This window comes from Acanthochromis polyacanthus, chromosome 5 (genome assembly GCF_021347895.1).
Source record: "Acanthochromis polyacanthus isolate Apoly-LR-REF ecotype Palm Island chromosome 5, KAUST_Apoly_ChrSc, whole genome shotgun sequence".
NCBI classification, from domain to species: domain Eukaryota; kingdom Metazoa; phylum Chordata; class Actinopteri; family Pomacentridae; genus Acanthochromis; species Acanthochromis polyacanthus.
In genome coordinates this window covers 975,194-988,213 of record NC_067117.1, presented here as the reverse complement: position 1 = coordinate 988,213, position 13,020 = coordinate 975,194, and the positions used below count along the sequence as shown (strand labels likewise).

The window sequence follows — 13,020 nt, the reverse complement described above, 5'->3', positions numbered from 1 at the left end:
TCTTCACTCTGGAACATAAATACACTTTTTATTAGTCTGATAAACAGATATAATAACACACAAAGACCCAAACCAAACATTTACATCTAAGAGTCAACAACAAACACTGATTCTACAGCCTACTATTAAACAATAATTATAATAAATCAGAAGGACACACAGTGAGAACATCGCAGGTTTAAAGGTCTGACGTCGTGCATCTAATCAGCAAATTAATAAAAGTCTCACACGTCAACTTTTCAGCTGAAAACACCACAAAGACGGTTGATTTCTCCTGGTTTTGTTCTAAAACCGGCTGTTTCAGGGTCTGTAGCTTTAAATGAGCTGCTGCTGGCCCCGCCCCCTTCAGGAAGAAGACTATCTCAGTGACCAACAGATGAATGACACTTTCTATCTTCTAACTTTATCTCTGAGGATCTTTTTATACTGAAATGTCTCCACGCAAACACTCGAAACTATTTTAAAATGGATTTTCAGTATTTGGGACTTTTAAAGATCATTGGATCTCCTCTCAGATGGTTTTTGGACCTTTAAAGATCTTTGGATCTCCTCTCAGATGATTTTTGGACCTTTAAAGATCTTTGGATCTCCTCTCAGATGATTTTTGGACTTTTAAAGATCATTGGATCTCCTCTCAGATGGTTTTTGTACTTTTAAAGATCTTTGGATCTCCTCTCAGATGGTTTTTGGACTTTTAAAGATCTTTGGATCTCCTCTCAGATGGACGCTGCGTTGGACAAAAGCTTCTAATAAATGAAACTGGAAAGAAACCGACCAACACCTAAACACTCCACCATCCATAAAGTTTCATGAACTGTCCAAACCGTCAGAGGAGGAAATGTGTGGCTAATCAAACAGGAAGTGGAGCCTACCGATGGGCTTGTAGTCAGTAGCATCAAACGTCCTGAAGGAGGAGCCAAAGGGACTCTTCATCTGCTGGTCCATGGCGTCGTCCTCATCATCGGCCTGCAGCACAGCTGGACAGGAAGGGAAATAAAAGAGAGAGGATCAGGCTCACTTTCTCAGAGAATTCAACAAGAACTGCAGCCAGAGGAGTCGCCCTCTGGTGGCTGTTGGAGAGAATGCAGGTTTCTCACATGTTCACACTAATACACATTCTAAGGTTAATAACAGGCGTGTTTTCATTCTACGTTAAGTTACATTAAGTTAAGTTAGTCTCTCTAACAGCCAGGAGTCGCCCTCTGGTGGCTGTTGGAGAGAATGCAGGTTTCTCACATGTTCACACTAATACACATTCTAAGGTTAATAACAGGCGTGTTTTCATTCTACGTTAAGTTACATTAAGTTAAGTTAGTCTCTCTAACAGCCAGAGGAGTCGCCCTCTGGTGGCTGTTGGACAGAATGCAGGTTTCCCACATGTTCACACTAATACACAGTCTAAGGTTAATAACAGGCGTGTTTTCATTCTACGTTAAGTTACATTAAGTTAAGTTAGTCTCTCTAACAGCCAGGAGTCGCCCTCTGGTGGCTGCTGGACAGAATGCAGGTTTCCCACATGTCTACAGTGAACACCAGGAGCTTCCATACCTCCATACATGATGGTGGCGTTGCTGTTGAAGACCAGCCTGCACTGGTCCAGAGCTGGAACTGTGTGGAGGAGATGGAAGGTCCTCAGGTCCCACTGAAACCTGCTGTTAAGGCTCAAAGGTACATAGCAACAGTCCACAGGCCTACAACTACTGTTACTGAAGATAAAAGACACAAGGAGATAAGAAGGAACTGAAAACATCGTCCCTTATAGTTAGACATGTTTCAGATACCCACATGTAAAAACTACAACAAAATAACAAACATGAAGAACTACATTCCTCATATCTACTATTTGTATTTCGTTTTTCAGGACCTGTGAACCTCCAACAGATCTCCTGCTCTAATTGTCTGTTTCTAACTTTAGTTCAGAATCAAATCGCTTCTGAGAATAAACAACTTTTTTATTGGACTGAGATGGCCGAGAACCGTCCAATCAACAAACCTCCGTCATCTGGAAAACCACCACCTATTACTTAATTCACGTTCTGGTCCAACTTTGTGAAAAGAAAGCAGTAGGCTCATTTCCCAAAAGGCTGAAGTTCTCCTTTGTAGGTCTGGCAGAAATGGAATATCATCTTCATAAATGTGTTTTTATTAGTGTTCAATCACCTTAAAATAAGAATCGATGTGTTTTTGTCGTCTCAAACTCCACTGGGTTTCTGAAATCCAGCTTGATGGAATAAAAACGATCATCCAGCAGTAGGTTCAGACCTGCATCCTCCATCTGGTGACTTAAGCTTTCTACTTTCACATAAAAACTATTTTATACAACTGTTTAGAAAAGTAAAACCCCCAGAACGAGGTTTCTGTCCTTTAGTGTTTTAAAAAGTCAACATGGCTGCAAAAACTAGAGTGAAGCTAAACTCGGTCACTTCTGCCTTCAGACCAGAGGATACGATCTCCGTGTTGATGATGACCTCCAGACCGTTGGGATGGAAGACGCCGCTCAGGTTCATGTTGAACTTGTCGAACTTGTGAATCGCCCTGGACGCCCGGACGTCCCACAGGACGCCGTCGCTCAGCACCAGGTCGTCGGTCGGGCTGAAGGTGGCGCAGTTCCTCTTGTAGTTGTTGGCCAGCGTTGGATCGTTGAGGGTCAGAGTCTGCTGGCCCGTCTGGATGTCATAGATCTGACCGGAAAACATTTCATTTAAAACAAAGCACACTGCCTGGTGACTCTTCACACTACTCTGCTGTCAAAGGGTCAGAAAAAGAAAGAAAATGTATAAAAGGTCACTAAGGATACATTAAAATTTAATTAAGCGACATTAGGTTATATTAAAATATATTAAGTTACGTTAAAATATAATAAGTTACATTAAAGTTAAATTAAGTTACATTAGGTTACGTTTAAAAGCTTTTGCTTCATCCATCCCATTTTCAAACCAAGATATAATTTTATGCCTGTTGTCAAAAGAGCTGTGTGCAGGTTTGAAATAAATTTACTGAACTGAACTTAAAATAAATTAAGTTACATTAAGTTATATTAAAATATATTCAGTTACGTGAAGTTACGTTAAAATATAATAAGTTACATTAAAGTTAAATTAAGTTACGTTAAAATATATTAAAGGCATTATGGAGGATGGTTTTTTTTTGTTTAATTTGTCTGATTCACATAAAATGAATATACTGACCTTTAGTGGACTTGTATGTATGGTTTCTAAAAGAATAAAAAATTAAAAAAAATAAATAACTGTGGACATAGCAGGACCTGAAAAACATCAGCCAATCAACGCGCTCGGACCGAGGCGTTTGGTTTGCTCCCTTTCCTGTCAATCAAAAATCTTCCGGCTCAGGCCTAGTTACGTAGATTACGTACGCCTTGGACTTACGTGTTTTCTGTATGTGTTGCTTTGGTACAGCTTCGTAGTTAGCTGGAGACTTGTTTTGCTCATCTTTTTTTACATAATGGCAGATAAAGATCCAGGGGGACCCAGCCGTAAAAGACAACTTCACGAGTCCTACGCAAGTTTCTGGAGGGGGGCGTTTCTTCGTAAATGTTAAGAGGGGGGAGGTTAGAGGGGGGTGAGGGAGAATTGTATGTGCGCATGCTATGTTCAGAGTCGTAGGAAATTAAATCTCCTCTAATGCCTTTAAATTCTATTAAGTTACGTGAAAATATATTAAGTTACAATAAGTTAGATTAAGTTATGTTAATTCAATTCAATTCAATTCAATTTTATTTATATAGCGTCAATTACAGTCAAATCGTCTCAAGACGCTTTACAGAACCCATATGCCTGACCCCCAGAGCAAGCCCAAAGGCGACAGTGGCAAGGAAAAACACCCTTTTAACAGGGAAGAAACCTCGAGCAGAACCCGGCTCTAAATAGGGGGGACCCATCTGCCTGCTGGCCGGGCGGGTTGAGAAGGACAGAAGAGGGCAAGGGGGAGGGATGGGAGAAGAGGGAGGGGTGGGAAAGCAAGGAAAACACAACACACATTTGAATACATGCATGACAGGATATGTGACACAGACAAAGTATAAGCTAACATTGAAAACTGACTCATAGTTTACTCTTATGATGTACTTATGATGTTAGAATATATTAAGTTATGTTAAAATATAATAAGTTACATTAAAGTTAAATTAAGTTACATTAAGTTACTGAAAGTTACGTTAAGCTAAATTTAGCTAATTAAGCTACATTAAGTTATAGTAAGATACTTCAAGTAATGTTTGTACTTTTCTAATCCGTCTGGACGTTGCATTTTAAACTGAAAATAGTAAAATTCCTCAAGAGAAGTAATGGAATAGAAGAGCAGGCAGAAGCATTGAGAAGGAAGAATCTGATAAAGAAGTGAAATAAAAAGTGGAATTCATTGGTGGTTTTAAGAACCTACATGTGCGACTTGTTCTTTGGTTCCGATGACTCGGTCCTGAGAAAGTTTACTGAACTCCACGTAGTGATCGTCCACGAACGAGTTCCTGAGAGAGAAGACGAGTCAGAGCCAGAGTCCAAAATGAAATAAAAATGAAATGTGAAGAGGGTCCTACTTCATGCTGAAGACGCCGTCCAGGCTCCACAGCGCTGAATGAGGAACTCCCCATGAAGCCGAGGTCAGCAGCAGCTTCCCGTCCTGAAACACACAGACAGGAGTCAGTACGCATCATTTAGTGTTCTAACTGCAGTAAACTTTATCCAGGAAACTACCAGCATCCTTCAGTGCTCAGCAGAGTCATGAACTGACTGAAAAACACAAAGTCAGGCTTCAGGAAACAGTTTGACATCAGTTTGTTTTCTGCTTTTTAAAAAACTCAACACTTTTAATAAAACGGCTGCAGCTTTAACTGTTGTAAAAATATTATTTCTGTCCATTTAATGACACTATTTCTACAGGTGTTATTAATGTGTTATTGTATTATTTACACAGCTGTTATTTACCCTGGAGGGCTGCAGGTGGGTGATGGCTGAGGTGTGGCAGGTGTAGTTGGCCTCCTCCTCTCCAGAGAACACGTTGTAGAACTTGAGCCGACCCGATAAGGTTCCCAGCATCAGGAAACGTTCTCGGGCGGAGAAGGCGCAGCAGGTGAAGCCGCTCTCGTCTCCGTCTCCTTCGTGGAACACCGACATCGGACGGAACCTGGAGGGACGGAGGACTACATCTTCAGCCCACTTTGACCTTAAATGAACTACAAACATGGCGTCCAGAGGGGGCGGGGCTACCTGCTGAAGATCAGGTGCCGGTCCAGGCTGCCCCGGTCCACGCCTCCATACTTGGGGTACAGGACTCTGCTGGCCAGGCGGGACGTGAAGTTCTGAGGAGCCTGTCTCCTCTGTTTGGGCTCGGGGCATCTGTGGGGGGTAAACAGGGAGAACGGGGGGCAGGTGGTGACCGGGTTGGGGCAGCGGGCGTGCTGCTCCCTCAGGTACTCTGTGATGATGCCGTCCAGGGTGGGGGGGAGGGCAGGAGGCGCTCCAGCTGCTTCTTCATGGCTGGAGTCTGATGAAGGAGGAGATAGGACGGTTAAGAGCTGATCCTGAGCTCCACATGAAGCACAGCTGGACCTGGACAGATGTTTGAGGTTCTGGATTCAGGACCCTGATTCCACCCAAACCTGCTCTGATCTCAGTGATCCAGGATGTTCTGCAGGTTTATCTGTTCAAAACTGAACTTTACCTGGATTTAGAAGACAGACGCTAAAGTTTCACACAAACACGGTTACTTATTAACTAACTATTAATTATTATTAGTTAACTATTCAGTGATTTCCAGTTCCTGGTTTCATTCCTCATCTGTGACAGTAAAGTTGGAGAAATGGTAGAACTGATTTATCTGACAGATATTTTCATCATTTCAGTGACTTCCACTTATTATTTATATAATAATATAAATAATAATCACTCACTATTATTTCTATTATAATCATTATTAATATTATTATTTTAAATGACTATTGTCTCTAATGGGCTGACCTGTATGAAGGCTCCGTGGTCGGCCTTCTGCTTCAGTGCACACAGCTTTTTTCCTGAGTTGCTATTGGCCAGCGGGCGTTCCCGTGAGAACAGAATCCGACCAACCAGAGGCGAGCCCTGAGGAGGAGGAGGGGGGAGGGTCAATGAAGAGGAGGGAGTGATGAAGGACCGAGACGATGAAGGAGAAGCTGCAGCGCCCGAAGACACCGGAGACGATCCCACGTGGCCGGAGATACGAGCGGCGATGCCTCCGGCCAACCGGCAGGTCCTAGTCAACGCCGGGGAGGAGGGGGGCGGAGTCACACAGGAGGGGGCGGGGCCTGCAGAGACGGAGGCCAGGGGCAGGTTGGCCTCTCTGAGCAGCATGTTGGCGGTGCAGTGCAGCCCTTTGGCCAGCAGGTGGTTCCTGATGAGCAGCAGCAGCTCCCTCTCTGAGAAGGTGATCCTGGACTGGGCCACCACGTTGGCCTTCTGCAGCCGGGCCAGAGACACGTCCGTCCCCATCAGCAGAGGTTTACCGGAGACACGCTCCGTCAGCTCGGCGGCGTAGCGGCAGAACCTGACGTGTTCGCTGCGTTTGTCCTGCAGAACCGGCTCCTTCATCAGCTGGAGATAAAAACATGGAGATGAATCTGTTCTCTGAAACACCTAATCTCTACCTGGAGGTCATTAAATACTGCATTAGTCATTGTCATGGTGCCTGAATTTAACCCAGGATTAATAAGGTATCCATCCATCCATTACCATCCATCCATCCATCTTCATCCATCCATCCATTATCATCCATCCATCCATTATCATCAATTCGTCCATGATCATCCATCCATCCATTCATTATCATTCATTATTATCCATCCATTCATTATCCATCAATCCATCCATTACATCCATCCATTATCTTCTATTATCCATTATTATCCATCTATCCATCTATAAATCCATTATCATCCATCCATCCATTATCATCCATCCACCCATCCTTTATCATCCATTCATTATCATCCATCCATCCATCTTCATCCATCCATCATCATCCATCCATTATCATCTATTCATCCATGATCATCCATCCATCCATTATCATCCATTATCCATCCATCCATCGCTAGCTAAACTCCCATAATGCTCTCTATAGTTCTTCTGGCAGATACTAAATATAAAATGACTGGGGTAGGGATCAGGGGCAGAAAAACTTCATTGGGACCCTAATTCATGATTATTATTTACAGCACTCTGGTCTGTTAAACCTTCATCTGAACTAATCATTCTTCTGTAAATAAAACATTTCTTTAGACTGATTCTTGAGCTTTGTGGAAAAAAACTTGCTGTTATTATTAACAGAAAAGCATTAAACCGAAGGGAAAATTAAACATCAGAAAGCACAAAACCTTTCCGGATTAAAAAACGTTTTTAACCTCTAAACTAGTTTTTGATGTAGTATAAAGACTCCTGAACCTCTAGCAGTTTTTTAAATAAAAGTGATTTTGCCGAAATACTCTATTATTCCAGATGGAACTCTAGATCACATAGGAGGCGTTTGACAACCATCAGAAAGTTGAAAATTCAGTGGCTTTTTTTATAAGATAAAACATGTTTTTGAGTTTCAGAGGGCTGCTGTGTGCTGGAGAAAAATACAAACCAAAATGCACACATAAAGCAGCAGATAACAGAGAAAGACTGGACCCGTTCAGGCTAGTTTAGCATAATTCGGAGTTCAGACCTGCTGAATGTGTCCGCTGGTGAAGAGCGGCAGCTTGCTGATGATCTGTCGGATGGCGGAGCTGCGAGCGAGTCCAACCAGAGCTTTACAGGCCAGAGCCCGGATCAGGTCTGCATCGGTGATGGGCGTCTTCACCGACAGCAGCGACAGAAGAACCTGGAGGATGCCACAAACACAGCGTCTGTCCTCTCATGTTCAGCTTACATCAGTTTCCTAGAACTAATCGTCTGTTGCTACCTTGATGCCGTTGTTGTTCTGCACGACCCGCCACATGTGGGCCAGAACCCGGTTGTGGGGGGTGGAGGGCTGCTGGGGGTGGAGGGTCGGTCTGAGGGGGGTCACAGGAAAAGCAGCCACGGTGTTCAGGTTCTGGTCCGGAGCGCAGACACAGTTGGTTATGACCTGGATGGAACACAAGGAGTCAGACGGGTTTCATTCTACAGCATCAGGTCATTGGTTCATTTTAAGGCTTTTTGGTTTTTATCCAAAGACTTCTTCAGACAAAAACACGGAGTATCTTCTCACCTGCAGCGCCGACTTCTGGATCTCAGCGTCGTTGGTGAACACTTCGCCCTCGGCGACGCCCAGAACGATGCTCATTCCTGTGGAGACGACAAAGAAACTCCAAAATGACAAAACTCTTGAGTCGAGCTGGATTTAAAAGCTGCGTCCCGATTCAGAGGCTGCATCTGAGCGTTTGTTAAACGAGGCAGTCAAACGTAGGACGGACTTCTTGTTTCCATAACCTAGCAACCTGGACCGCCAAACTTCCATCCCGAGGATGACGACATGGTTTAAATTTTATCAGTCAAGTTGTGAGCAGTTAAAACTCCAGCTGTTGATCGAACTGTCACTGATGAATCCTGGGAGATGTTTGGCTGCATCGAACACCAACCCTACCATCAAGCATGGTGGTGGCAGCATCATGCTCTGTGGAACTGGAGCTTTACACAAAGTAAATGGAATAATGAAGAAGGGAGATGTTAGGCTGCGAAGGACGGACCTGATGCATGTCAAAATTTTATCAAGTTGAGAAGCTGAGGAGGAAGCATCTGATGCTGTCTAACAGACGGGATGTTGGTCTGCTTCAGGACTTCCTTTGGGACTGGTTTATGTTTGGTTCCAGTCTTGGTTCTCCTGGTTCTGGATGTGATTTAAAGTTGGTTTAGGATTTATTTTACTCAGGATGAGGACTGGTTTCAGACGGTCTTGAACTATTTTAGGAGTAGTTTAGGTTTGGTTTTGGTCCAGATTTTGTACTGGTTTTTGATTTTTTATGACTGGTTTTTACCATTTTTGGACAGGTTTAGGATTAATGTTGGTCCCGGTTTTAGACTTTTTTAGGACTGGTTTAGGACTGTCTTGGGCGGGTCTTTTTGAATTCCAAGAACACCAAACCTACCATCAAGCATGGTGGTGGCGGTATCATGCTCTGTGGAACTGCAGCTTTACACAAAGTAAATGGAACAACAAGGAAGGAATTGGTGACGGTTCGATCAACAGCTGGAGTTTTGATTCAGGAAAAGAAGGACGCACTGGTCGTCATTTGAAGGAGATGGAAAACCTTCGTTGTGACGCATTCAGCCTTTAAAGGACACAGCCTCTGCTCTGGGACGCCGCTAAAGCTAAAAGTGGAAGACTTTTACTGACCCACGGTGGAAACAGGCGACCGGTTTTCATCCAGGACGATGACGGTGTCGGCCAGAACCAGCTGGACTTTAGGAACCACGGTCAGGACGGCCAGGATGTCCAACGCATAACGCACCGTGTCACTCCTAGAGAAGATAAACATCATAGAGCTGTTCATAAAGCCTCAGGAAGACGAGCAGAAGAAACCGGAAACGGCATCTGAAGTCGACTTACCTGCCGTAGTACGTCCTCCAGTCGCAGGCGGTGGAAATGAGCTGCAGCATTAAAGGAATGCAAGATAGTTTGTAGAAAACCTCAACGGGCTCCCAGCGGAGGTGAGGAGGTCCACACTCGATGAGGAACTCCATCATCTCAATGATCTGCTCTCTGCTGTATGAATACGCCTGAAAAAAACACACATACGAGCATCTCACTGAGAAAAACTACTGGAAACTCTTTACCTGAACATATGGGCTACACATCATCACTAAAAGCAACATTTATTAACAAACCACTCTCCATTAGACGTTAATAAACTCATATCTGTTCCTAGATACATCACAGTGTTATAAATACTTCATTCAATATTCATACAGTTGACATAAACTCTAAAAAAGCTGCTACATGAGATGTTCTAATCATCAAAAAGAGAGATTTACACAAAAGCAGGACATATTATCAACAGCAGTATCAACAAAAAACACTCCTTAAAGTGCAAAAAAGCAGGAAAAGGATGTATTTATTCACTGTATTGTGATGTGTGTGTATTATACTAATCAATGAACTCTCTGATGTACGGTCTTTAAAAAAATAACCACCAACACAATCAGCAAGAAGCTGTAAAAACAGAAAAAGTTGTTGGGTTTTCAAGTTTCCTTCAATCCTTGCATGCCATTTGGTTCCACAGGAGAAAAGGAACCAAATCTGAGCTTAACATTGTGATTTTTCATCAAAACAAATCCTTTGCTGCTTGGAGTTGGTAGAATTAAAGGTGTGATGAAGAAAACTCCAGCAGGTACCTTGTAAAACGGCTGCTGGGGAATAATGGTGCCTCCGTCTGATGCATGGAGAGACTGCTTCACCTGCTCGGTCTTCACGGCCAGGTGGGCCTCAAAGTACCTTCACAAAGTAAACCACAATCAGCTGAGCTTCTCCAGAACATCTGCATGTTTTATCAAAGAGAATTTAAGACTAAACACTTTTAGAACATCAGCATGAAGGCGACAAAACAACAAAAACCAACAGTAGAAATAGAAACCAAAACTTGTTTGGACATTCAAGAGCAAAATTAACCCCAAGAACACCAAAGCTACCATCAGGCATGGAGGTGGCAGTATCATGCTCTGGGGATTTCTGGAAGAGCTTCTGGACTGATTCTAGACTTTCTTGGGACTGGTTTCGGACTGTTTCCAAAAGTGGCTTATGTTTTTGGTTTAGGACTGGTTCCAGACTCTATCCTAACTGGTTGTGAACATTGTTTTGGACTGGTTCAGGGTTGATTTTGGACCTGGTTTTAGAACTGTTTTAGGACTGGTTTCAGATTGTCATGGGTGGGTCTTGGATGTTTTTTAACCCCAAGAACACCAAACCTACCATCAGGCATGGAGGTGGCAGTATCATGCTCTGAAGCTGTCCAGAAGTGCTTTTGGGGGTCTGGTTCCGGACTGGATGTTGGACTGGTTCTGGACTTTGTTGGGACTGTTTATATTTGGTTTCAGATCTTTTTAGGACCGGTTTCAGACTGTTTTGGGCGGTTCTTTTTTTTACCCCAAGAACACCAAACCTACCATCAGGCATGGTGGTGGCAGTATCATGCTCTGTGGAACTGGAGCTTCACACAAAGTAAATGGAATAAAGAAGAAGGAGGGTTAAAACCTAAAGCCATCAGCAGAAGGTTGTTTTTGGACTCAGTTGGATGTTTCAACCAGACAATGAGTCCAAACACACATCAGACGTGGTAAAGAAATGGTTCCATCAGGCTGGAATGAAGGTTCTAGAATGAAGGTTCTAGAATGAAGGTTCTAGACTGGTCTCCCCAAAGTCCTGACTTAGACCCATCAAGAACCTGAAGAACCAAGTCAGAAAGACCAAAAATGTGGTGGAACTGAACCAGAATTGGTGCCGTTCCACTACATTTGTTTTCTTTGTTTCAAACTTGAGTCAGTTAAATTTATAGTGTAATGATACCGCCACCTCCATGCCTGATGGTAGGTACAGAGTCCAGACGAGTCAAAGATAAACCAGAAGATTGAAACCAGAAGAACCAAACTGAGGAGGAAACAGATAAATCTAACCAAATATTAACATTTGTGTTTGTATATTTATGAGCTAACAGATTAAAGAACCAACATTCACGTGTTTCAACGGTTCCATCATAGAACATCCAGAGTTCTAGGAGTCTCTGAGACTAAACACTGAATGATGAAGATGATCTTTGTACTTAGTGACCACCTTCCACTGACTTGCCATCAGTTAGACCACTTTAATCCACCACTGCTTTACCTGCGCAGAGCCATGCAGGTGTGTTTGGCCGTCTGTCGGCAGGAAAACACCTGATCGTCGTTCATCAGCGACGCCTCATTCTCCGTCTTCAGGATCTCCAAAGTACTGACCTGCAGGGAGATGAGGAGAAACGAGTCCAGAAGAGACAAACATCTGCTGCTGGAAGTCTTTCATGAAGACTGTTTTTAATGAAGCAAAGAAATATAATTTGCTCAAGTCTTTTGTTTTTTAAAAATTCTCCTAATGCAGTTTTCTAAATCCTTGTGGATTCTTTGTATGACCATTTTTCAACCACTTTCAGTCAATCCATGTTTCTTTAAACCTAATTTTAGCCTGAGTGGCTGCTAAAGTTTTATAAAAGCATCTGCAGCAGTTAAATGTGAAAGTTTCCAAAGATCCAACTTAGAAAGTCTGAAAGAACTTCAAACCATCCAAGAACTAAAACATGGTTTGAAAACGGAGCAGAGATTAAATGTCACATCATCTGTTAGCTTCTCTCCAGCTCTCTGCTCACTTATGTTGTGTTTTACTTTCTATGAACTCAGACTAAAGCTGCTCTCATCCAGCAGAACAAGGATCAAACTGAAGTTTATTCAGAGTAAATCTAAACCAGCCGTCACTTCAAGACACTGATCTGAAGATAAAATCCTGATTCCAGCTGCATTTTCTGGCTTTTTCAGTTTGTTCAGGGCTTGTTTTTTCCAGTGTAACTCACAGCTTTGTCTTTAAAACAACAGTCAACCTGTTCTCCATCTCAACTGAGCAGAATCAAACAGACACGCACAGTTTGTCAAGTTAAACTTACATGTTAGTGGCAGAGCTGGTTCTTTGTATAATGAATGTTTGGGAGATATAATCAGACTATTATCCTACCAGCTGCACTAAATATTACAGTAAGTTCTTTGTACCACGGAGCTAAAGGCTGCACTGTAGAGGCTCTTCTAAGATGGATCTGCTCTGGAAATGTGACTTTTTCTGTGATTAGAAGAAACAGAAGATGCTAAAATCACTTCCTACCAGGTTGACGAGTCTTCTCAGTCCATCCTGGAGGTCGAACAGCTGCAGAACCGCCCTGAACGAGAACGAGATGGAGAAGAACATGGTGGCGTGGCAGACCCCCGAGGCGTGAGATGACTCCAGCAGCCAGAGGGCGTAAGACACCGTGTCGGACAGAACGCCGTCTGGGAGCGTGCACAC

The 13,020-nt window shown here is 43.2% G+C and overlaps 1 protein-coding gene across 1 annotated transcript in view; it reads right to left on the bottom strand.

The window, feature by feature from the left end:
- The window catches only part of LOC110970621 (DDB1- and CUL4-associated factor 1-like), a 33,012-nt gene that overhangs the window by 5,604 nt on the left and 14,388 nt on the right, over window positions 1-13,020 (bottom strand). Inside the window, 17 exon segments of the mRNA XM_051948556.1 lie at window positions 873-977; window positions 1,549-1,642; window positions 2,448-2,681; window positions 4,399-4,483; window positions 4,553-4,635; window positions 4,941-5,139; window positions 5,223-5,460; window positions 5,463-5,499; window positions 5,973-6,578; window positions 7,693-7,848; window positions 7,930-8,094; window positions 8,218-8,294; window positions 9,343-9,467; window positions 9,556-9,725; window positions 10,341-10,440; window positions 11,824-11,933; window positions 12,841-13,020. Coding sequence (XP_051804516.1) covers window positions 873-977; window positions 1,549-1,642; window positions 2,448-2,681; window positions 4,399-4,483; window positions 4,553-4,635; window positions 4,941-5,139; window positions 5,223-5,460; window positions 5,463-5,499; window positions 5,973-6,578; window positions 7,693-7,848; window positions 7,930-8,094; window positions 8,218-8,294; window positions 9,343-9,467; window positions 9,556-9,725; window positions 10,341-10,440; window positions 11,824-11,933; window positions 12,841-13,020 — 2,764 coding nt within the window.